Here is a 26736-nt window from a genome sequence, read left to right on the forward strand (position 1 = left end):
TTTCATTTACTTTTGTTTTTTAGAAGTTTGGGGTTTTTTTAAACATCTGTTTATGCTAGTATGACTTTTTTAATGACTAATGAAATAGGTTATTCACAGCTGTAAAAAGCATTTGGAATCTTCTTTTTTATAGGATGCGTAAGGACAATATTGTTAAAACAGATGACCTTTCGGTAATGGAAGAAAGCTTGCCTGCATCCCTGCATTTTAAAGAGGAAGCAAAAAGCAAAAATAATTCTGCATCCAAACCTCCTAAATACAATGGTTCTCATATACTGTATTTTTCACTCCATAAGACGCACTTGTTCCACCCCCAAAAAGGGGGTGGAAAAGTGGGTGGGTGTTATGGAGCGAAGGCTACCCCCCATCTCCTCCCGGTACCTTTTTAAAACACTGCCCGTCCTTTAAAAACACAGCCTGCCCGCCGGCCCTTTCTTCCTTCTAAAACACCCCCCGCCCCACAGTATCTTTTTAAACACCCCTTAAGTCTGGTGGTCCAGTGGTCCAGCCCGCCCCACTTTCTGAATGGCTGCATCAGTTCTTGCAGGACTCGCAAGAACTGACGGCAGACATTTAGAAAGCGGGGCGGGCCTAGGCAGCAGCACAGAAAGCACGCTCCTGCCGGCCCATACACCGCTGGACCACCAGGCTTAGGCATTTAAAAAGGTTCTGCGGAGAAGAATGCATGTAATCGTTAATGCCGGAGTTGTAAGGAGGAACATGGGGATGGGGAAGAGCTGGTGGAGAGGAAAGAAAATGACTGCATTGGAGAAGGGAAAGAGGGGAAAAGATGCCAGCATCGGGGGGGGGGGAGGGGGCAGGCCAAGAAGATGTGTGGCCTTGAGGTGAGGTGAGGTGGGGGGGAGGGGATCTTTAGAAGAAGGGAACACAGGGGAGAAACTGAATATGGGTGAGATAAGCACATAGAAGAGAGATGCTGGGCGAGGAGGGATCGTAGGGTCAGGGATGCAGACTGTCAATGGTAGACAGGGAGAGGGTCGGAACAGTGGAACATAGGGGCAATGCTGGAAAATGGAGGAGATTGGGACAATGCTGGAAAAGGGGCAGATGGGGACATGGAGATAGGATAGGGACAGAGAAGGAAGATGCTGGGTAGGGCAAATAGGGGTGCAGAAGGAACAAAGATGGTGGACCTGGGAATAGAAGAAATGTCAGAGGAACAGGAGACCCTGCACAAACAGAAGAAACAGATAAAAACAGAAAAGAGACACAAGGAGTCTAAGAGACACATGGAGTCTAAGTAAATTACAAAAAAACAACAACAAAAAACGTGTTCAAACAACAAAGGTAGAAAAAAGTATTTTATTTTGCATTTATTAATTTAAATGTTAGCTTTTGGAAATAAACATCTCTGATATCTTGCATTTAAAAAAAAGGTACTGCGGGGGTGTTTTAAAAGGAAGGGCGGGTGAGCACGGGGGTATATGTGTTTTAAAAGGGCAGGCAGGGGTGTTTTAAAAAGATACTGGGAGGGGGAGGAGGAAAAATGTGAGGGGGTGCAGGTTACATTTCAGGGCAGTGGGACAGGGTACAGAGCCTGGCAGGGAAGGGGAGACAGAGTACAGAGCCTCCTCCCCCCCCCCCCCCGGTACCCACCTTTACTTTCATTTTTATGATGTAATTATCAACTTTCCTTACCCCTTACTCCTTTCATGTCCAGTTATGTCCATGTCTTTGTCCTCATTTTGTTTTAATATTTGTCCCCATACATTTATTTTAACATTGTAAACCGGTCAGATACATGTAGATGGTCAGTATATTAAATTATAAATAAACTTGGAAGGGGGGGACAGGGTGCAGGGTGCAGAGCCTGTCAGGGAGTGAGGGAGGCTGCGTGCACAATTTAATTCAAAATGATTTTTTTTCTTGTTTTCCTCCTTTAAATCTAGGGTGCGTCTTATGGAGCGAAAATATGGTACCCCCCCCCCCCCCATTTCTTTTACTAACACATAGCGTGGGTTTTAGCATCGGCAGTAACTTCTCCGATGCTCATAGGAATTCAATATGCACTTAGATGGCAGAATGCCACTAAAAAATAATAGGAACGCCTGTTCTAAAAGGAAGCTCCTGTGGCTCAGTGGTTAAAGGCGCTTCTTCCATCTTCCACAGGTCATGGGTTCAAAACCCAACAACCCCCTCCAGTACCTTAACAGCTTCTTTTTGGTCTCATAAGAGAGTATGGATTGTGGACTTTGTCATTTACATTTACATTCTGCCCTTTCCAGGGTACAGAAGGAAACTTATTTTTACCCTAAGATGGTTATGATCTCCTAAGGTATCATCTCACATGGCAGAAACCCATCCTGCCTAAAAAGAAGTGTCTGTGGCTCAGTGGTTAAGGGCACTGCTTCCATCTTCCACAGGTCATAGGTTCAAATCCCTAGCATGTTCAGGTACCACAGCACAAATTACTATTTTTTTAGTGACAATCTGCCATCTAGGTGCATATTGTTGATGTCACAATGATGTTAAGATTGTGCGTTAAACATGTCTACTTGCTCTGAGCCACAGCCATTGTGAGTAGGGTTTCTCTTCTTATTTTCTTAAACTTTGGGAATGAGGTTTAGTATGCAATACATTTTTTTTTAGTATAATATTTCTTTATTGGGCAAAGACAAGGAGACATAGTACAACAGAATACAGATGCACGTCTATAATGCCAAAATGCATACACATCTAGAATACCCCAACAGCGGATGAACATACCTCCACTCAAGCCCAATACAGTGTTTTATTATAACCCCCCAAAAAACCCCCAGCAGAAAACCCCACCCATCCCATCCCCCCCCTCCCCAACCCAGGCCCGTATGGTGTACAACCTTCCCAAAGAGATAAAAGAAAAGGACAAAAGACAAAAGAAAAAAGAGAAAGCGGTAGGATACTGTAAGAAAGATACCATGACAGGAGACCCATCTTACCCTGCGTTAGGGGAAGTAGCAGACGACCCCCCCCCCACATAGAGAGCACAACCCAAAAGATTAACTATTCAGCAGCATACTCCTCTCCCTATGGGGAAGAGACAACCAGTATCCCTCCCAGACGTCTTGAAATTTAGTCCACCTGCCCTCATCCCGAGTCCCCACCATCCTACGCTCCACAAGCGCCAATTCGTAAAGGAACATTTGCCACTGAGAAAAAGAAGGAGCATGTGGAGTTCGCCAGAATATCAGAATGGCCCTTTTGGCCAGGAGCAGAGCCTTGAACACCAATAACTTCTGCCCACCAGAGCAACTGGAGAGAGCCGCTCCAGCATAAAAAAGTGCAATATCCGGAGAACAGGCAGGTAGTGAGATGGATAGGGAGGACAGGAAACTCCAAACACGCCTCCAAAAAGCCTGTATGAGAGGGCAATGCCAGAACATATGTCCCAAGGTAGCAGGGCACTCAGGGCATTTGGGGCATCGGGCATGCTCCGCAAAGCCAGCACGATAAGCCCTCTGGGGAGAAATAAACATTCTCTGTAGGAATTTGTAATCCTGTTCCCTGTGTAGCATGTTACAGGAAAGAGTGCGCAGGAGGAGAAAACAGTGGGAAAGTAAGGGAGACGGAATAATGCACCCCAAGTCAGCGCTCCATGCCCCAGCCAGCAAATCCGCCCGCTCAGTCGACAACGGCCTCTGTAGCTCATTGACATAGTAACGCAGGCGCGGAGCTGGATCCTCCCACAAAGCCAAACTCCGTCCCAGACTCACCGCCACCGAGGCGCAGCGAGCGGTCTCCCCAAGGCTAAACACATAATGGCGTAATTGCATATAGCTAAAGGCATCTGCTCGGTCTAACCCATATAATGACGCCAGTCCAGTAATGGAGAGAAGGGCCCCATGATCATCAAGAACGTCCCCCACCCTGCGGATCCCCCGTGCATGCCAAAACCGAAACACTCGATTATCACTGCCCGGGCTAAATTGTAAATTCCCCACAAGAGGCAGCATAGGGGAAGCCCCATAATTAACCCCCAGATTTTTACAAAGCACTTTCCAGATGAGTCTCATATAAGCCCACACCACATGTCCTCTCTGAGAAAGGTCTAGCTGATTCGAAGGTGCATGCAACAGAAACAAACCCGAAACCGGATCCAAAAAATCCCTTTCCACCGAAAAAGTCAAGAAGGAGGAGCTCTCCAGACACCAATCGCGAACTAATCTCATACCACACGCCAGATTGTATGCCCGTAAGTCTAACAGACCGAAACCCCCCTGCGCCTCCGGCAGCATCAAGACACGCAAGGGTAGTCGAGGCCTTTGCCCCCGCCACAAGAACATCCTCAGGGCTCTATATAATTCCTCCAGATCAGTGTGGCGCAACCAGATCGGTAAAGTCTGCAACAGATATAACCACCGAGGCACCACCATCATGTTATACAGAAAAATGCGTCCTGCCAGAGAAACCGGTAAAGCACCCCATAGGCGGAGGCTCTCAATAGACCGCCGGAGCAAGGGCCTGACATTGATCTCATAAAGGCGTGATAAAGAAGAAGGAATGTAGACACCCAGATATTTTACCTGCGAAGAGGCCTCCTTCATGGGAAAGTCAGCCCAGAGGTGAGAAATATGTAGGTGAATAGGCAGCGCCTCGGATTTAGACACATTGAGTTTAAGGCCCGAGAGCTCCCCAAATTTCCCAAACAATTCCAACAAGGGGGAGAGGTGCGATACCGGATCCGTGAGCAGAACCATGATATCATCCGCAAAGGCCATGCATCGCAAGGAGGAGCCTCCCATCTCCACACCCACAAGCAAGGGATGAGTACGAATACGTAATAACAGGGGTTCCAAAAATAAAATATAAAGCAAAGGGGACAAAGGGCAGCCCTGTCTAGTACCCCGCTGGAGGGAAAAAACCGGAGATGTCCGTCCATTGACCAACACAGCCGCCTCAGGACTTGCGTACAAGGTGCGGAGAGCTCCCATAAAGAACCCAGCCACCCCATATCGATGTAACAACGGGAATAGGAAGGCCCACTCAACCCGGTCAAAGGCCTTTTCAGAGTCAAAACTAATAGCCAGGGCCGGTTGCTTTTTGGAATCACAATGGGCCAAGGCAATCAAAAGCTTACGGACATTATGACCCGCCTGTCGCCCTTTCACAAAGCCCGCTTGATCAATCCCAACCAGCGACGGCACCAACGGAGCCAATCTATTGGCCAAAATCCGGGCCAATATTTTCAGATCCACATTGATGAGCGAGATAGGGCGATAGGACTCCACCAGAAGCGGGTCCTTACCTGGTTTAGGCAGGACCGTAATCAACGCCCTATTGGATCCAACCGGAAAATGCCCCCCTTCCACAGACTGCTGAAAGTATCGTCTCAGGGGATCTGCAACATAGCCCCGCAGAAGACGATAGAACTCCCCACTAAAGCCGTCCGGACCCGGGGATTTACAAAGAGGAAGAGTCTTAATAACCCCCAAGACCTCCTCCCGAGTGATAGGGGAGGCCAAGCTCTCGCTGTCCGTCCCAGAGAGCCGAGGTAAGGGGAGAGAGTCTAGATAGTCCTTGATCGAGACATCCCTATCCACCACCTCCGCCGAGTAAAGAGAACTATAAAAGGAGACAAAGAGCCGCTCTAAATGAGGTTGAGCGGTAACCAGTTGCCCCCCCGAGTCCTTAAGAGAGGTGATGGAGAAGGATCCCCCCCGCGCCTTAGTCAACCGAGCCAGCATTCTGCCCGGTTTGTTGCCAAAACGGTGCAATCTATATTTGTAGTAAAAAAGAGATTTTTGGGCACGTTCATGTAGAAGGGCATGGAGCGCTGACTGTGCTATCTGAAAATCCCGCTTATGAGACATCGTGGGGGATTGAAGGGCCAAAAGCCTACTCTCCCGAACCCTACACTCAAGGGCCAAGATCTTAGCTGCCATTAGTTTCTTCCGGCGAGCACAATAAGCCAACACAGCGCCACGGAGCACCGCCTTTGCTGCCTCCCAGAAAAGACACCCCTCCTCTGCATGCCCCCCATTAAACTCTACATAGTCCTGCCACTGTTTCTCGAGGTACACTTTAAAGTCAGGGTCCGAATACAGGGCCACCGGAAACCGCCAACGTCCCCCTCCACCCTGGGCGCCCCCCGCCAGGCTCACATCCATCCACACCGGAGTGTGATCAGAAATGACCAGTGCTCCTATTTCGGAGTTATGGACCTCAGAGAAGTAAGAACGGGAGAGAAAAATAAAATCAATTCTGGATGAAGAATCATGCGCTCTCGAAGTATGCGTAAAATCCTTTTCACCAGGATGCAAAGTTCTCCAGACATCCACTAAATCAAGGGCAGACATCCACGCTTGTAGCCCATTATCTGACCTTCCCGACAAACGGAGATCCCCCCTAGTGGAGTCTAATACTGGATCCAGAATAGAATTAAAGTCCCCCAGGAATATCATAGGGACCCCCGGCGGCTGTGATAGAGACATTATAACCCCTAAAATCTTCTTATAGAAAGCCCTTTGAGCAATATTGGGAGCATACACTGATATCAAAATCACTGGACGCTGATTCAACATACCCTGAACTATTACATAATGGCCCTCCGGGTCAGTAGTGACTCGTGAGTGTACAAAGGGGACCGCTTTATGTATCAACAAGGCCACCCCGGCCTTCGCCTTGGGAGAGGAAGCAGAGTAACACTGGCCCACCCAGGACCGTCTTAATTTGCCATGTTCCTTTTCATTAAGTTTGGTCTCCTGCAACCCCACAATGTCCGCCTGGTGTCGGGCTAAGTGTTGTAAAATCTTAGTCCTCTTAATAGGGGAATTTATGCCCGACACATTCCAGGTCACACAGCGCATACCCCGTTTAGGTGACATCCCACACAGTGATCAGCTCGGCCCTCTGATCAATAGAAAAGTAAGCCGTTGCCAGGAGTCCCAGCCCTCCCCCCAGCAACCAAGCAACCAACCCTCTACCATCCACAACCATTCTACCACCATACGAGTCCCTCCCCGCCCCCCTTCCCCTACCTGCCCCACCCCACCCCACCCCCACCCCCACCCCGACCCCCCCACACTCCAAATACCACCTCTCCAGAAAGGGGACCCAAAAGGCCCAAGTCCCCCCCTCCCCAACCTCCCCCACAGCAAGCCCGCACCCATTTGCATAAGGAGAATAAGAACAGAATTGAAAGCGATAAAGATTTCAATAGCAGTAGGTGAGACTGTAACAGTGATCTAAGCATTAATACTAAGAATATAACCAATAAACGGAAACAAATATAAAAACAGAATACAGGGGCCAGCAATCCACAACCCCCAACAGAAACATTATTATGAAACAGGACCACATGCCGCAAACCCTGCACCCTCCAACTGGAGGGCAAACTAAGCACATGGTACAGAACAGGATATCAGAATGCACTTACGGCGGAAAGGGCCCCTGAATAGGGACCCCCTCCAGCTCAATAAGAAAAATAATAAAGAACAGTCCGAGGCGTCTCTTCAAGCAGGTAGGCCCCCCGCCTCAGAGACCCTCTCACAGGCAGATGAGAAACCACCAGGAAATGTCATCACTCCTCAGGTGCTGGGCGCTAGATCTGGAAACCACAGGTATACTTGCGCCCGCGCTGCTTCACAGTTGTCAAACAGAAATGGTTGGCCATCATGCAGCACCCGAAGCTTGGCTGGAAACTGAAGCGTGAATCTCATCTTCTTTTCCGATAGAAGCTTGCAGACGGAGGAAAAGCCCCTACGGAGAGAGGCTACTGGAGCCGAGTAATCCTGGAACAACAAGACACGCTGATTTTGAAACCGAAGATCCTGTTTGTGTCTATAATTCTTGAGCAGCAGATCTTTCAGAGCAAAATTAAGAATCCGAATGATCACCACCCGTGGCCTGGCCGCTCCATCCTGCTTCCTGCCAAGACGATGTGCGCGCTCAATACGCAGGGGGCCCATACCATGTGTCACGAGCAGCTCGGTCGTCAGCCATTTTTCCAAGGTAGCCAATAGGTCCCCTTCCATCACTGATTCTGGGATGCCCACCAAACGTAGGTTGTTCCGCCTGGAGCGATTCTCCAGGTCATCCAGCTTTTCCTCACAGTGGGTCATTTTTTTCTGCAGACGTTGTAGCTCCTCCTGAACTGAAGTCAGGGTATCCTCTGCAGAGCTAACTCGGTGCTCCACTTCCTGCACTCTGCCATTGAACTCTGCCACTGTCGAGTTGAGAGTTGCCAGGGTGTCGTGCACTTTATCTAGGCGGGTGCCCAACGCAGCCACCACCGCCTCGGTCAATCGAGCAAGCGTGTCCTCGCTCACCGTGTCCGCCGCGTCAGGCGCGCCCGCCATCTTGCCCTCACCAGTAGGCCCAGATTTTAGTGTGCCTCGCTCCTTCTTCCCCGATTTTGAGGCCATCTCCACGCTGTTTTTTTGGACAAACTTGTCCATACGCCAGCAGCGATTCCGAGGGTGAGAGCGGGCTGGATTTTGCGTGCAGAGTTTAGCGCAGGGAGGCTGGATAGGAGCGAGACCGCGGAGCTCAGGGAAAATGCGTCTCTCCCGCTCTCCGCACGGCCACGCCCCCGTATGCAATACATTTTAACATGTGCTTTGCTTGAGTAATGCATTATTAAACTTCATTTTCCATTATTATCAAAGAGGAGTCCTTTTTACACCAAAAAATAGAAGGTTTAGTATGCAATATATATATATTTTTCATGTGCTTTGATTAAGGAACACAGAAGCCAAAAGAAGAACTGGACAAGTGTTGAAGGTACATGTTTGATATGTATCCTAGAGAAATGACTGCTTATGAATCAAGAGGATATAAGCTTGGCTTCTGAATTGACATGTGGTTTTTGTTTTTGAAGTGAAAATACAAAAGGAAATATACAATAATCCGGAAACAGATACAACCAGAAACAAACCAAAACACACGATGAAAGAGTCTACCGTGTGGTGTCTGCGCGGAGACAAATGGTCCCAACCAAGAATCCAAACACCAACCCACCCCCAAAACCCCCCAACCCCTATTGACATATGGTTTAATATCTGAGTGTGTGTAGTGCAGTGTTAAAGGTACAGCCTCAGTACCCTGAGGTTGTGGATTCAAACCCTTCACTGCTCCTTATGACCCTGGACAAGTCACTTAATCCCCTACAGCCCACCAGGACAGAAGGGAAATATGATAATGTAGCCGAATATAAATAATTAAAAGATAAATAAATAAAATATAATAGTGGTGCCTCTGTAAAATTGGGCTTCGTTCTGCATGCCATTTTATTGCATACAATTTTAATGTAAAATACAGAATAAAATCACCATTCTAATGATGTCGTAACGCTAAAACGTGATAACGTTATAGACGTTGTTAAGATGTCTATGCGATGCCTAAAAGGCGATTCTATAAAGCTTTCCTAACTATATAGACACACTTACATTCGCTGAGAGCGCAATTCTCTACTGTGCAACCACGCTTAATAGAATCACGCTCAGCGACTTCAGCTTAAGTTCTCCTTTATAACAGCAAAGCTTATTTTAAGCCCATCGGGAGATCACAATTAAGCTCTTTAAAGCTTCTATATTTCTAGGAGTGGCTTCCTCTATGTCCACCTATACTCACCTGAGTTCCGGGCTGATGTGCTTTTACTAATACTTTCCAGCTGTGCTACTCTTGTTTGCAGAGATTCCATGCTGCTCTTCATACTATCAGCCTCATCCCCGTTCTGACGTAAAAAGCGTATTTCTTTGTCCAATTCTTTCAGTTTGTCGGCTTGGCCATCTATAACTCTCTATAAAAATTAAAACAAGGACTATGAGAAAAGGCAGTAAAACTGAAAGGTATAAAGATCATAAATAGAGAAGAAATTGACATTCATAATATACCACCGAGATACAATCAAAGCATCGCTCTAGATGCCAGCATTGTAGTAAAGAAAACCAAATACAAATTATTTGTATCACTTGAATTCAACATACTCACAGCAGCTGTTTCAATAACAGGAGCTTCCCCTCCTCTTGGACCTCACCCTGACTGACTCCCCCCCCCCCTCAACCCATAAGCTCCACTTGGCCTAGCTTACAATTCATGGTGGTCTAGGGGTGTAGCTGGAGCCGAAGCTATCCTTAGTTACTCCTGCCCATTCCAGTTCTTCTCTCAAAATGGCAGTCACAACTATCACTCTTGCCTCGACTACAACACTAAATCACCAAGGATTCTAAAGTAGTCTTGTGTAGGTGTGGGGTTACTCTTTGTATTATTATTATTACTACTAGTGTTTAAGCCCATTTCATTAACGGGTGCTAGTAAAGCCTCCTTCCCTCAAATGTCCCCTATTTTCAGCCCCAGCTCCAAACTCCTTTTTTAGCTCCCCTAGCCTCCCTTCTCTCTTTCAGCTTCCAGCCCCCTTTTCTCACATGTCCCTGGCGCCTTTCCATCACCAAGAAGCCCCACCCTTCCCTGCCACAAACGAAGCGTCCCTTTCCCCCTCTGTGGCAGCGGTTGTTTTTATTTTTGGTTTCGGCCGGGGTTTCTCCCACTCTTCCTCCCCATCCCCTTTTGCTCCCTCTCACTGGTTTGCTCTCCTGTTCTCAACCATTTTCTGCCTCACTTTCCCTTTCTCTTCCAGTACCTGTCTTGCTGCCTTTTCTCGGCCCCCCTCTCCTGTATTTCTCAGTCTGGTGTTAGCGTTTCAGACCTGCCTCTTTCTGACTCTGCAGCCTTCTCACTCCTGCCCACAGTAAATGGGGAAAACAAAGTGCAACAAGCGGCTGAGGCAGCTTCTTCCCGCCTAATCCCGGACAGATTACTAAAATTAGTACCAGCGACCGGAGTGCTTTTAGCTCTCCATCTGGGCACGTTAATGCTTACTGAGCCAACCTGGCTGCCCGGGGCAGACAGACAGCTCATAGGAGACAGCTGCGACTGAAGGTCCGGGAGCTCACAAACTGCTCTAGCTGTGTTGATCGTCCATGCTCCTCCCCAACAGCTTGTGTTCAAGCCACCGCGCGCCGCAAATCGAACACGGCCACAGAGTTAGACACCATGGCAGCAGGGAACATGCAGTTGTAAGTGCACATGCGCGCTTAGGGTTTTATTATAGAGGATTTTTTGGACTGTGATTGCAAGTAATGCAGTTATGATCTTGCAAAATAGTTTATATGATAAACAGAGCGCTCCAAATAAATGCTTTTGATACAAATGTTTTGCAAGAATTTAAACCTATAAATTTGCTGTGGAGTTACGACATCAGCTGTCATTCCAAGTGTGGCACAAAGTCAGCCACTGTAAAAGCACTGTAGCTTTTACTTTCAGTCTATGTAAAGGGTCATGGATTTGATATAACCAAAGTAGTTTATATTTATTACATACAAGCTATTTTGCTTGGAGGTAAAATATGGATCTTTCATTATTTAAATTATTCCATTCTGGCTTGGATTCTGTGGATTTAGCAGAAGGATGCAGACAATTCCAAGTAGTTCTCACTGGTTCCTATTCATTCAACCAAACTTTGGTCATAGCTTCTTTACATTTTTAATAACAGACTGGTCATTTGTCCCATCTGCCCAGTGACACATATAGAGGGTAGTTTTCAAAGTTATTCCAGGGGGCTAAAGTGTTTTACCTATCAGAATAACCCTTACAAACTCCCTAATCTTTACAGCTAAAGTAATGCATGTAGAGCTTCAATGTGTGTAAAGGGCTAAGGAAGGGTTTGCATCTCTACACATACTCATACATTTTCAAAATGCCCACTTTTTTGAAACTGCTTTCAACTCTTAACTTCCCCCTCACTGCTGTCAGATACCTATACCCACTATAACCTCCCCAACCCTGAAATGTCCTGTCCAAATTAGATTGTAAGCTCTTCTGAGCAGGGACTGTCTATTGCAGGGATGTCCAACCTTTTGGCTTCCCTGGGCCGCATTGGCCAAAAAAAAGTGTTTCTGGGGCTGCACAAACGCTGCAGCAAGACAGAGGAGGGAGCCAGCAAGATGGTAAACACCCGGGGGCTGCAGAGGAAAACACTGCATCGCCCTCAACCTCAAATAGTAGTAGTTTTCAAGTTTTATTAGGATTTTATATACTGCCTATCAAAGTTATCTAAGCGGTTTTACAATCAGGTACTCAAGTATTTTCCCTATCTGTCTCGGTGGGCTCACAATCTATCTAACGTACCGGGGGCTATGGAGGATTAAGTGACTTGCCCAGGATCACAAGGAGCAGCACGGGGTTTGAACCCACAACCCCAGGGTAGCAGTATTAGTACCTGGAAAACTAAGCAGGTGTAAACATATGTGCATAGGTTCAGCTGTCTTCAACTCCTAACTTCCATTCACCTTAAAAATTACTTATGTCCATCCTATCATTCTTTCTGCAAGAAACTCCCCAACCCCTACATATCCTGCCTGTCTGTCCAATTAGATTGTAAGCTCTTCTGAGCAGAGACTCTCTATAATGTGTTGATTGTACAGCACTGTGAATGTTATTCAGTGCTATAAAAGTGATAAATACGCAGTAGTAGTTTTCAGTTTTGGCAGAAACCAGGCGAGGATATTCATTTGAAGTTTCAGCCAAAAGCTTTCAGACAGTATCGATTTCAGCTGAAACTGGGCTCCCCCCCCCCAAAAAAAAAATAAAACAAACAAAAACCCAGTTTTGGCTGGCCTCTAATTAGGATCCCTCAGTACAGATGAGGATGATGTTGAATCTTGAGAAATCCTCAGTATCAGGTTTGACGCTGATCAATCCGATGAGGCTCCTACTGGCACACAAAGTTGAGGCATGGGCACTGGGGAGACCTCCTTGATGCTGGTGCATCCCCAATGCCTGATGCAGCTTCGCCAGTCATCGGCACCGATGCCTCTAATGTTGAGGGACCAGACTTAGAAGCGCCATAAAGATTTTCCGTGTCGGGCCTCTCAACTTTTCTGTATCTTAGAACAGAGGTGACAGGACTGCACGGTCAGGTCATAGGCATGGCAAATACTAACTCTATCAAGCACAGATATGGCTTATCTTCTTAAAACCAGTGGGAGTTTTAAGGGAAATAATGGCATAAACAGTCAAAGTGAAATCAAACAGCTCAATTTTTAAGGAAAAAAAGATTGGTGGGGGGGGGAATAGTACCTACCGGATGCTCAGGCCAAGGCAGCTGTGTAAAAAAGAAAAAAAACTAAGAAACAACATGGGGTTAAAAAGAAACAAAAATATGAGGGTAAATCAAAAAGTTAAGGCAAAATAAATTTAACGGCTTTAATAGAAGTAACTGTGAGCAATTGAACATATCAAGTTTCAAGTTTATTAGGATTTTATATACCGCCTATCAAGGTTATCTAAGCGGTTTTTACAATCAGGTACTCAAGCATTTTCCCTATCTGTCCCGGTGGGCTCACAATCTATCTAACGTACCGGGGGCTATGGAGGATTAAGTGACTTGCCCAGGGTCACAAGGAGCAGCGTGGGGTTTGAACCCACAACCCCAGGGTGCTCAGGCTGTAGATCCAACCACTGCGCCACACACTCCTCACTTTTCCACAAAGTCCTCATGCAAGACAATGCATATGTTGCATCATTCAACTAGCTTCTGCATTCCTACAGAGAAGTTTTTTGGCTGTTTCCGAAGCCAGATGAGCACTGCTTCCTTTACTTTATCATAGTAACATAGTAGATGACGGCAGATAAAGACCCGAATGGTCCATCCAGTCTGCCCAACCTGATTCAATTTAAAAATTTTTTTTTTTTTTTCTTCTTAGCTATTTTTTTTTTTCTTCTTAGCTATTTCTGGGCGAGAATCCAAAGCTTTACCTGGTACTGTGCTTGGGTTCCAACTGCCGAAATCTCTGTTAAGACTTACTCCAGCCCATCTACACCCTCCCAGCCATTGAAGCCCTCCCCTGCCCATCCTCCACCAAACGGCCATACACAGACACAGACCGTACAAGTCTGCCCAGTAACTGGCCTAGTTCAATCTTTAATATTATTTTCTGATTCTAGATCCTCTGTGTTCATCCCACACTTCTTTGAACTCAGTCACAGTTTTACTCTCCACCACCTCTCTCGGGAGCGCATTCCAGGCATCCACCACCCTCTCCGTAAAGTAGAACTTCCTAACATTGCCCCTGAATCTACCACCCCTCAACCTCAAATTATGTCCTCTGGTTTTACCATTTTCCTTTCTCTGGAAAAGATTTTGTTCTACGTTAATACTCTTCAAGTATTTGAACGTCTGAATCATATCTCCCCTGTCTCTCCTTTCCTCTAGGGTATACATATTCAGGGCTTCCAGTCTCTCCTCATACGTCTTCTGGCGCAAGCCTCCTATCATTTTCGTCGCCTTCCTCTGGACCGCCTCAAGTCTTCTTACGTCTTTCGCCAGATACGGTCTCCAAAACTGAACACAATACTCCAAGTGGGGCCTCACCAATGACCTGTACAGGGGCATCAACACCTTCTTCCTTCTACTGACTACGCCTCTCTTTATTCAGCCCAGCATCCTTCTGGCAGCAGCCACTGCCTTGTCACACTGTTTTTTCGCCTTTAGATCTTCGGACACTATCACCCCAAGGTCCCTCTCCCCGTCCGTGCATATCAGCTTCTCTCCTCCCAGCATATACGGTTCCTTCCGATTATTAATCCCCAAATGCATTACTCTGCATTTCTTTGCATTGAATTTTAGTTGCCAGGCATTAGACCATTCCTCTAACTTTTGCAGATCCTTTTTCATATTTTCCACTCCCTCTTCGGTGTCTACTCTGTTACAAATCGTGCTTTGTCTTTTGCTCTCCGGGTCGCAGTGATACACCCATGCTTCATCGCTGGTGACAATTCTCTCGAGATCTTCATCATACTGTCTAAAGAACTGGGTCGCAACCTCCACACACTGTTGCTTCTGCAGATCAGTAAGCTGTTTGGGAACCTATCGTGCGCAGACTTTCCTGAATCCTAAGTTATTATGCATTATGGCAAATGCAGATCCATAGCCGATATCGAAGCTTGCAGCCAATTAAGACACCATTATCTGTCTGTCTTCTCTAATCAAGGCATCTGTCCCGTCAATGTGCTCTTCTGTGCACGATGTTGATGGGCAACCGGAATGACCTGTTCTTCCCTCTTTAAACCTTTTTACACACTCATAAACCTTTCGTTGATTCATGGTGCTATGGCCATAATGAGTCAATATCCGACGGTGAATTTCCACAGGTTTCACTACCTCTGCTCAAAGAAAGATCTCTACTGCATGTTGTTCTTCAATGGTGCAATCTTGCAATGGAGCGTCCATAGAGAATGACATGGGGACAAACTTTTCCCTATCCCTAGAGGAACTTGTTTTCCCATCCAGGCAAGTTCTTTTCCTGTCCCCGCCCCATTCTAAAAGCTCTGTCCTCATCTGCACAAGCCTCAAACACTTTAAAATCATAAGTAGCAACATTCTAGAGCTCAGATTGTGATGTCATAATGCCTCATTCCACCAATGCCTAAGCTCCGTCCTCATCTGCACAAGCCTCAAACACTTTAAAATCATAAGTAGCAACATTCTAGAGCTCAGATTGTGATGTCATAATGATTCATTCCACCAATGCCTAAGCTCTGTCCTCATCTGCACAAGTCTCAAACACTTTAAAATCATAAATGTTCAAGGCTTGTGTAGTTAAGGCAGAACTTACAGGAATGGGTCAAGGACAGCACAGCGACAAAACTCGAGGGGACGGGGAAACTGAGTTCCTGTGGGGATGGGGAAAAATTTGTCCCCATGTCATTCTCTATGCCACACGCCTAAAGGCCGCATGCTGCACTTGTGCATGAACAAGCTATCCAACAGGCAAAGGGCGAATACATATGTTGCATTTTGCTAGCTCTGTTCCGGTTATAGCATAATTTAACAATTTCCTTCCATTTCTGATTCACCCTTTTATGAGGAAAAGGTCCCGCATACTGCTAGGGAAGGCACCAAGATACTGGTGGACATGACCGCTCTGCAGCTAAAACAAAACTGATTGTCCCACTTGCTGACGTCAGGCTCGAAGGCACTTGCACATGTGTGGTGCAGCGCCACTAAAGGCTTTGAGATTCTTGAACGCTGGGCAGAGTCCATGCTGGGTCTCCGTCAGGTGATGTCACCCATATATGAATATTCACTAGCCTGCTTGTCCTCAAAGAATAGATTTGTACCCAAGAACCTTTAGCAGATTCATCTTTCCTGTGAAATAACTGTAGGCAGTGTTACAAGGGTACATTAGATAGAACTGAAAATTCAAACTGCACTTGTGTAGATTCCTTCTCTGACCTAAGCACTCCTCCCAGAAACCTTTTTTTTTTTTAAAGTACATGTGAAAAGTACTTGTGAACACTTAACCATCCAGAGTGCAATTTCCATCTCTGTGGTTGGGTAACAAAATAAGTTACCTGCTAGAATCTTCTGAAAATCGTCCTCCATATTCTGAATGACTGTTTGGCTCTTATTTTGAATGCATAATTAATAATAATAATAAGTTTATTCTTATATACCGCCATACCGAAAAGGTTCTAGGCGGTTCACAACAAATAAAATTGATACATACAATGCAGATAAAATACAAGTTAAATGAAAAAGAACTTATTAAAAGTTAAAGCAGATTGCATTAAGATGCCAACCTATCAAATAGTTGTGTCTTTAGCAGTTTTCTAAAATCAGCATAAGAAGGAACCTCTAACATAATTTTTCCAAGCCATACGTTCAATTTAGCGGCCTGAAACGAGAGGGTTCTCTCAAGGAACTTCTTGTAATGACAGGATTTTATGGAGGGATATGTGAACAAATGCACTCTGCGTGCACTCTTATTAGAGTGGCTCAAAGAGAAGTGAGGGACAAGATAGCCTGGTGACATACCAAAGACTGATTTATAACAAAAGCGTGAAAATTTAAACAAAATTCTAGACTCTTATCGGCAGCCAATGGAGTTTCTGATAAAAAGGAGTAATATGCTCCCCTTTTTTAAAACCAAAAATGAGGCGGACAGCAGTATTCTCAATTTTCACCTCAGGAGGGGAAGGAAGGGAAATCACACTGAGTAGTTGGTGTAAGTTCTTGTACTTTCTTAAAACAAAAGGAATTGACCCCAAAATATCCCTAAAGAACAAAATCCAGAGAAAACTAAAAAAAACTCTGTGGAGTGACGATGTTCCCAAATGGACTTTATTTGAAAGTATCGAAGTTCCAAAGGTACACTAAAATCATCCACATAAAATAATTCCATCCGCATAAAAGTAAATCATCTATATAAGAGCCTTAAAGGACCTAGTCCACTAGGGATACAGGACCCAACACGATCCGCGTTTCAACAAAAAGTCTTCTTCAGGGGTCCCTGGGGGTCCTATAAAGGTGAGTACGTGGGAAACAATTGTGTGGTGAGCCGGAAGTGAGACACTGCTTGCATTTGCACCTTTATAGGACCCCCAGGGACCCCTGAAGAAGATTTTTTGTCTAAACGCGGACCGTGTTGGGTCCTGTATCCCTAGCGGACTAGGTCCTTTAAGGCTCTTATGTGGATGATTTACTTTTATGTGGATGGAATTATTTTATGTGGATGATTTTAGTGTACCTTTGGAACTTTGATACTTTCAAATAAAGTCCATTTAGGAACATCGTCACTCCACAGAGTTTTTTTGGTTTTCTCTTGTACTTTCTTAGACAGATCACTTATTAAAAGGAGGAAGACATTCTTTTATCCTGGACTGGATTTAAGTATAAGAAACTGCCTCGGGAGCCAAATTTTAGACACATCAAATACCTAGGCTAAAGAGGGGCTTGCTCTCCTTTGCTTAAGGGACATGCGTTTCAAAGGAGCACCGTTATGACATTCTAACCTCCTCCAGCGCTAACCTTTCACTTCTGCCTAGGGACACTGGAATTTTAAATCTAGCTGCCTTTATCTCCATACATAGAAGACAAATCACCTTATGACATCATTAGAAGATACATAAACAGATAACATAAGAAGACAGACCTTTCTGCTCAAGAAGGATTTGATGTGTCACCTTTTCATCATCTGCGATTTCTTCCAGAGATGACAAGTCTTCCAAGATGGTCTCATGAGTGGATTTGAAGAATGGTTGATAGGATCAATCCAAGATCAGCCTGTCTCAGTACTTCAGCTCTGAAGTAGGATGACTAGCTGTGTGATGCTGGTTTTGTCTGCAATATGCTACTTCTGATTTTCCTGCTCCACTATATTTTATAGCTGTCATAGAATTTCAAAGAGTTGCAATTCATGTAGCAGGTATATCTTCTATTTGGAGTGGTCCTAGGCTAGAGATCCCAACGCAAATTGGCGTCACCTCAATTTTTATAGTAGATTTCAGGTGATTGGGGTAAGGCAGTGTCCTGCAAACTTTCTCGAGCCGTGGCACACTAAAGATAGTGGCCGTGGCTTGAGGCACCTGGAAGTGTGCGGATATCGCCGTGATGACATCACACGCATGCGTGGCATCATCAAATCAATGTCTGCGCGTGTATGAAGGCCTTCCAGGCGGGCCCTGAGATGCCAGTGGGGGGGTTCCAGAAGGGAAGAGGGCCAGAGAGAAGGATAGGTGCTGGCAACCACTGATTGCCTACAGGACGTGCCTCGCGCTACGCTGGCACCGGTGCCTCTCCTTCTCCCCAGTGTACCGTGGCACACCTGAAATCTCAGGAGGCACACTAGTGTGCCTTGGCACACAGTTTGAGATCCACTGGAGTAAGGTATTTGAGGATGAAATCCTTATAAAATCTGTGCCTGTCTGTAAGCCTCCAAGTCAACACTTGAATGTTTTGCCTGTTTTGGACAGCACTTTGGGGGTGGGGGGGCCTAATCAGATTTCTACTAGAATATAGATGTTAGGGAACATGTTAGTTAGTTCTAGTCCTAGTGACTTGATGAACATCATCAAGTTTTCCTGGCAGAATATAGAAGTAGATTGCTGGGCCTTTCTTCTGCACAGTATAAATTCAATGTTGTCGCATCAAACGTGATCCTCCGCCTCCAATACTGCCTATCTACTGCTGCCCAGATGGGTGGTACATTGTTAGTCTGACATCTCCGCTCTCTACAATTTTCTTGTATTTGCCTCCAGCCAGTGCCTGTTCTGATTTTGAGCTGTCAGAAAGCATGCTGCTTCTCCCCACCCCTCATCCAAAATTGAAAGGAGCACATATTTTTCTACAAACGTTCTGTCCACGTGCAATTTGGGCTTTGTTTGCCAACACAAGGAATCCACATTGCTGCAATTTTACTTTACAACTTAAAAACAAAGACCGTTTTATAACAAAACAAAAAAAATAAAGCAATTTGTGAAGCTGATGTTAAACATGGATCACAGACCTGATTTCCATAATTGTTGCACTTGTTTAAATATAGAAAACTAAGCCATTTTCTAGTATGAGCTTATCAACACAGGAAGGACAGCAAAGAAACCCAAATCTTATTCCTTCTCTCTCTAAATAAATTTCTGAAATATTTTCATTGAAAAATGACTCAGCCTGTCTACATGACGCAGCACAATGCCATACTGCTCTGAATTAGTTCCTACCTGTAGCTGAAGTATTTTGGACTCGTTATTCCTCAGCATTTCCTTATGTCGCTCAATTTCTACCTCAAAGCTGCACATCTGATTGTACAAACTTTGTATACTCTTGTTTTTCTCAGAGCTTTCATTCTGGAGCATAGACACCTGCAAATAAGAATGTATACAGTTGTTTTGTGTGATCTGTCTGGTATGCAAAGTTAACATTTTTATTTATAAATTATCAGCCCCTATACAATAATAATAAGGGGTTTTTTTTTGTTTTTAATTTCATACTTCTCTTCATCTTTGGTAAAAAAAAAAAACCCAAAAAAACCAACAATCCAAAAAACCCAAAACTGATAAACCTCCCACCTGCACCTTTGAGTCCCAGACTTCTGGGATTTAGAGGATGGGTCCTTTATTTATTTATTTTTGTATGATGCATATCTAAATTAAGCTAAAATGGAATATTATTTTCACAAATAATAATAATTTATTTCTTATATACCGCTATACCGTGAAGTTCGAAGCGGTTTACAATAAAGATACATTTGACAGTACATGGGATAGAAACGGTTTACAATAAAGATACGTTTAGTCAGTACATAGGATGCAAGTGGGTTACAATATAAGTGGTTTACTATCAAGGTGCATTTTGTCAGTGTAAGGGATACAGGTGGGTTACCATAAAGATACATTATGTCAGTACATGAGATTCAAGGTGGAAAGTATAATTGGTTTCGGGCCTTGGAATTAGGGGGCGAGGTGGAAGGGTCATGGCGAGGAAGAGTTGGGTATGGGAATTTAGAATTTGTTAAACAGTCGAGTTTTCAGGGATTTTCTAAAGTCTGCGTATGGAGTGGCCTCAAGTATGGGCTTTCCAAGTCATGTGTTCAGCCTAGCCTAGACTTTTACAGCAATACAGAACCTGAGAGACTAGTCATAGAACCGGATGAAGATTGCAGACCCACTTTTAATTCCAACACTTTGCTGTGAGACTGAATAGATTTACCTAGTTCAGGGCCGTGCAATTTTTTTTTCTTGTTAATCGTGCCTCTGTGTCAAAAGACAAAGTCCCAATACTTACCAAAATATCACCAAAATATTCTTTCCAATTTTCAAACTGCCTGCATGCAAACTCACAGTTTTTGCACTAATTTTCAAAGTGAAAGTCTGAAGAGTTTCAATTTGAAAAGAGCCACAGAGGCAAACATATGCAATCACTAGCATTTACTTTTTACATAGACAGAATTTCCACAGCCAAGCATAAACATCGAGCAATCTATGTCAACCAACACCTCTAAAACTCCCTCAACAATATCTGTTGAATAGCTGAAATACAGAACCTTCTTTTGTATGTGGACTTGTCTTGTTCCTTGCTAACTTTATCATACAATACCTTAACTAATTCAATGAGCTAGGGTTTTGTTTTGTTTTTAAGAGGGAAGAAACGTGGGTCATTGCAAAGCTCTATCATCTTGTCTAGAATAAAAACATTTGACGTGCGATGTGGTTAGCTATTTCGGTAACTTAGTATGTCCTGGGATTTCCAGTGATTCAAATAATTTCTTATGAATAGGAAAGATGACTTGAAGCAGGAAGTAAGCAAGAGAATCAAACAAAAACTAACTATAAGCTACCCTAAAAGAAAAATGCTGCCAATATTAGTATATAAGTAGGATAACTAATAATTTAGAAGTAAAGAAAACCACATAAAAAGATTGAATGTAATATGAACATTTATTCTATTCAGTTAAAGGAGAAAAATAAATAAAATGAAATGTTAAAACAGCCCAAATGTATGGTGGATAACTGGTTCTTGTGATGTAAAATTTAGGATTCTGTGACAGATGTTCCCAAACATTTTTGGTTGTGTAGACCCTTTAACAACCTCCAACAAGCTCAGAGACACACAAATTCATCCCTAACTCTTTTCCTGGAAACCCTTCACCTCTGTATCAAGCCTGTCCCCACTAGTACTTTATCTCCCATTTCTTACTTATCTCCACCAGTCTCTCTCTCCCTCCCTTCCTCTCCCTGCCAGTCCCCATTAGTCTTTCTCTCTCCTCCCTTTCCCACTTCTTTAACAGTCTCCCCACTCTATCCTGTCTTTACCAGTCTCTCCTTTTCCCTCCCTAGCCAGTCCTTACCAGTCTCCCCACTCTTCCTCCCTGGCCAGTGCTTACCAGATCTCGGCTGATTAGACTTACTTTTGTTGGAATTGCCGTTAAGTCAAAGGTGTGTTATTTTTATTTACTGGGTAGATGGATACAGGTTGATACTGATGAAATAAAGCCTAAATGGAGGAAATGATCTCAGTAACACCTATTTGGGGATCATAGAATATTCACCCCAAAAAATTGGTGATAGTTCTTAATCATCTATCAAAAAACCTCCATCCTCCTACAAGCTATCTTTAAATTTGTTTTATGCTTTATTCTTTTTTAAATTTCTAGTCATTTTATATTGTAAATTCATATTCTTATGTGATCAAATAAATGCAAACTAAAGCCAACAATAATCCGGACTGACTGTGCAGCTATAAATACAAAAAGAACACTTATCTGAAATCAATGAGAGTGTTCGCCTGCACAGGATAAGTGCCCAAAATAGAAACAGAGTGAATAGTTTATCCAACTCTGTGCTGAACGATTAAAATGCTCAGTGCAATAATCGACGGGTCCCATTTCGCCCTAATACCAGGACTTTATCAAGAAACAAGTGCATATATCATGCTATTCTCTTTAGAGTCACCACTTTTTGCATAGTTTATTGGTGACCTCCCTTCCCCTCTTTACGCCAGTGCTGTATTGAAAACAATGCGGGCAGTGTGGGGGAGCTTGGTACACAGACTGGGAGGGGGTACCCAAGAGTAACTAATCAATTGCCTTTGAGGACTGGGAACGCCAGCGTTTTTAACTGGCAGAACATTTTTTGACCCTTGATAGCATTTGGAGATCAATTGGGAGATTATTGGGGAGATGCTTATGCCTATTGCCAAGTGAAGTATTATATTCTCTCTTTCCTACAGGAGCGGATTGGCCAAACATTGGGGAAAGGCCTTCGGGATTTCTTTGCGGGAGCAGAGGTTTTTAATAGCTTGGTATCAGCGTTGCATATGGCCCTCTCAGTTTGGAAGCCTTAAAGATACTCAACAGATACAACAGAATTGGGAACAGGAGTTACACAAATAGCTGGGTCACTGGAATATTTTGGGCACCATTAAGGGGATCCCTAGGTTGGTTACAGGAGCGATGTTGAGGGAGTGTTATGCTCGGGTGCTCTATAGGACCTATTATACGCAAGTACAACTACATAAAATTGGGGGCATTGATTCTCCTCTTTGTCTTAAATGTGGCAGAGAATCTAATACCTTTACCCATTCCTTTTGAGATTGATGGATTATTCGATCCTTTTGGACATCTATAGTGTAATATTTGTATGGTCTGCTACAGTGTACGCTTACAGGAACTGTTGAAGCATTAGTGCTTGATATGCCTAGGGCCTTTCAAGGCCTCCCTAAGGGGGGGGGGTCCCCTTTGGCATTGTAAGGTATCTCCTGGCTCGCAAATGTATACTGCAGTCTTTGACTTCCTCAGACCCACCATCTTTTTGGAGGTGACGATCGCTGGTGCATAATTTGGCCTCTTGGGAGGCCCAAGAAGCAGTGGGATGTGCAAACAGGCGTAAAAGCTTTTTGCTTGTTTGGTGGGCATATTTGGCTTCCTTATCACCTAGGCCGGTGGTAGGCAAACTCATTAGTCAAAAGAGCCAAAATCAGCAGTACAATGATTAAGACTTTTTTTTTGAGAGCTATACCCCATGCCCGCTTACACTATGACGGCTACATCAACCCGACTGATACCCCGCTCACCTGCACATAGTCGAAATCGATTCGTGGCAGAGCCTAGAGAATGACACGGGGAAAAATTTGTCTCCGTCCCTGCTCCATCCCCGTGACTTCGGTCCCTGTCCCCGCAAACCATCTGATCCCATCCACACAAGCCTCGAATAGTTTTATATTGAACTTATTATATTAAAGTATAAAAAGAAACAATATTCTGTACAATTGTCAATTTATAAATCAGCGTCTTCTCCCCACTCTCTCTTCCCCATTTCCCTTCAGTGTCCTCAGCCCATTCTCTCTCCACTTCCCTTCAGTGCATGCACATAAAAACAAGCAAGCAATTTTATATAATTTTCATTCTATTCATTCATAGAAATTAAAATCTAAATAATGCCAGTCACATAACGGAACATGATTTTACAAAAATAATTCCCTGCAGTCAAACCTGCAAGGATTACTAGATATCTTTCAGCAGCTCCCCTCCCTCCCCCTTTACCTTCATGGCCAAGTCAAAATGATCTACCAACAACAAAATTTAAAAAAACACAAAGCACACTGTACGCAGAGAAAGCACAGTTACTTGCCATAACAGGTGTTATCCAGGGACAGCAGGCAGATATTCTCTACATGTGGGTGACGTCACCGACAGAGCCCCCTAGCAGACGTTTTCGCAAGCAGACTTGCCTGAAGACCTTCAAGCTTGCGATTGGCCCGCACATGCGCGCGTGCCCCTCCTCAGCGTGGCCTCAGTTCAGATAGCTAGCAAAGAAGCCAACCACGGGGAGGTGGGTGGGTTGCGAGAATATCTGCCTGCTGTCCCTGGATAACACCTGTTATGGTAAGTAACTGTGCTTTATCCCAGGACAAGCAGGCAGCATATTCTCTACATGTGGGAGACCTCCAAGCTAACCAGAATGGGATGGAGGGAGAGTTGGCAATTTAGGAGAACAGATTTTGCAAAACTGACTGGCCTAAATGGCCATCACGCCTGGGAAAAACATCCAGACAGTAGTGCGAGGTAAACGTATGAACCGAGGACCAAGTGGCAGTCTTACAGATTTCCTCAATTGGAGTTGAGCAGAAGAAAGCAACAGATGCTGCCAACGCACTGACCTTGTGGCCTGTGACTCGACCCAGCAAGGAGAGACCAGCCTGAGCGTAACAGAAAGAGATACAAGCGGCCAACCAGTTAGAAATGGTCTGCTTAGAAACAGAGCGACCCAAGCGATTAGGATTGAAAGAGAGGAACAGCTGGGGAGCAGAACGATGAGGAGTGGTGCGTTTCAAGTAGAAAGCCAACACACGCTTACAATCAAGAGATTGCAGAGCCAGTTCTCCAGGGTGAGAATGAGGCTTCAGAAAAAAACACAGGAAGAACAATGGATTGGTTGATGTAAAACTCAGAAACAATCTTAGGCAAGAACTTAGGATGGGTATGGAGAACCACCTTATCATGATGGAAGACAGTGAAAGGTGGGTCAGCTACCAAGGCTTGAAGCTCACTGACCCGATGGGCAGAAGTGAGAGCAATAAGAAAAACAACCTTCCAAGTAAGAACTTGTAAGTGAGCCCGCACAAGCGATTCAAATGAGGGTTTCATCAATTGAGCAAGGACCACGTTTAGATCCCAATCACAGGAGGAGATTTAAGGAGCGGATGAACGTGGAAAAGGCCTTTCATGACGCGGGAAACCACAGGATGAACAGAGATAGGTTTCCCGTCAATCGGCTGATGAAAAGCAGCAATGGCACTAAGGTGGACTCGAACCGAAGAGGACTTCAGTCCAGCGCCAGACAAGTGTAACAGAAAATCCAGAACAGAAGATAAGGAGGCAGAGAGCGGCTCCTGCTGCCGAGTAGCACACCAGGAAGAAAAGCGGGTCCACTTCTGAAGGTTATATTGGCGAGGGGACTCCTTCTGAGACGCCTCCAGGATGTCCAGCTTAGGCTGGGAGAACTAGAACAAGGGCATCAAGACTTGAGGAACCAAGCCGTTAAGTGCAGAGACTGGAGGTTGGGATGAAGTAGAGAACCTCGACTCTGCGTAAGCAGAGAAGTAAAAACAGGCAGAAGAAGAGGCTCCCTGGAACTGAGTTGCAACAGAAGAGAGAACCACGGCTATCAGGGCCACCGTAGCGCTATCAGAATCATGGTGGCACACGTGGACTTGAGCCTGACGAGAGTCTTCAGAATCAGAGGGAATGGAGGGAACGCATATCGAAACAGGTTCATCCAATCCAGCAGGAAAGCATCCGCCTCGAGTCTGAGAGGGGTGTAAACCCTGGAGCAGAAATGGGGCAACCTGTGATTGAGAGGGGACGCGAACAGATCGACGTCCGGAGTACCTCAATGAGTAAACACCTGACACAGGGTCAAGGAATGGATGGACCATTCGTGCGGCTGCAGATGACTCAACTTGTCCGCCAGACAATTGTGCTGGCCCTGAATGTAGACCGCTTGAAGGAATATGTTGCGCGGATGGCCCAATCCCAGAGCCGCATCGACTCCTGGCACAGGGACCGGGACCCCGTTCCCCCCTGTTTGTTGATATAATACATGGAAACCTGGTTGTCCGTGCGGACCAGCACCACTCAGTCGCGAAGCAGGTGACAAAAAGCTTTCAGGGCAAGGAAAATTGCTCGAAGCTCCAGCAGATTGATGTGACAAAGGCGGTCGGCACTGGACCAAAGACCCTGAGTGCGAAGACTGTCCAGATGAGCCCCCCCAAGCATAGGCCAACAAGTCCGTCGTGAGGACCTTCTGCGGAGGAGGAGCATGAAACAGAAAACCTCTGGAAAGATTGGAAGAGAGCATCCACCAACGGAAAGACTGTTTCAACAAAGGAGTCACGACAATGAGTCAAGAGACAGGATCCCGATCCTGATTCCATTGGGACGCTAGAGGCCATTGAGGAATGCAGAGAAGTTTGGCAAAAAGAGTCACGTGAACCGTGGAGGCCATGTGACCTAGGAGGACCATCATGAGCCGAGCTGAGCCGGGGACAGGTGGGCCATTCTCCGGCATAAGCGAACAAGGGCCTCCTGGCGAGGCCAAGGCAAGAAGGAGCGGAGACGAGCCGTGTCCAGGACCGCTCCGATAAATTCTAGAGACTGGGACAGGCAAAGCTGAGACTTGGCTCTGCCGAGGCTCTGAAGGAGCAAGATGGTTTGATTCGTTGCTCGCAAAACTTCGTGGCCAGAGGACACTTTGATCAACCAGTTGTTGAGGTAGGGAAACACCTGCAGGCCGCGGAGATGCAGGGCCGCAGCTACCACAACTAGACATTTCGTGAAAACCCTCGGAGACGCCGCCAGAACGAAGGAAGAACACGATACTGGAGATGGAGATCACCCACCCGGAATCTCAGATACCAGTGAGAGGCCGGGTGTATCGGAATGTGCGTGTACGCCTCTTTGAGGT

The 26736-nt window shown here is 45.3% G+C and overlaps 1 protein-coding gene across 5 annotated transcripts in view; it reads right to left on the reverse strand.

Annotated features, from left to right (window-relative positions):
- TRAF3 (TNF receptor associated factor 3) overlaps positions 1 to 26736 on the reverse strand; it is a 136976-nt gene that overhangs the window by 3379 nt on the left and 106861 nt on the right. For all 5 annotated transcript variants that reach the window (XR_004540177.1, XM_033952950.1, XM_033952952.1 and 2 more), the window contains exons 9-10: positions 19495 to 19635; positions 9571 to 9739 (exon numbers count right to left, since the gene is read on the reverse strand). Coding sequence is in view for 4 of the 5 variants with exons in the window: in XM_033952950.1 (XP_033808841.1) it covers positions 9571 to 9739; positions 19495 to 19635 (310 nt within the window). In the remaining variant the exon portion in view is untranslated. The remainder of the gene's footprint in view (positions 1 to 9570; positions 9740 to 19494; positions 19636 to 26736) is intronic.

This window comes from Geotrypetes seraphini, chromosome 7 (genome assembly GCF_902459505.1).
Source record: "Geotrypetes seraphini chromosome 7, aGeoSer1.1, whole genome shotgun sequence".
Taxonomy (NCBI): domain Eukaryota; kingdom Metazoa; phylum Chordata; class Amphibia; order Gymnophiona; family Dermophiidae; genus Geotrypetes; species Geotrypetes seraphini.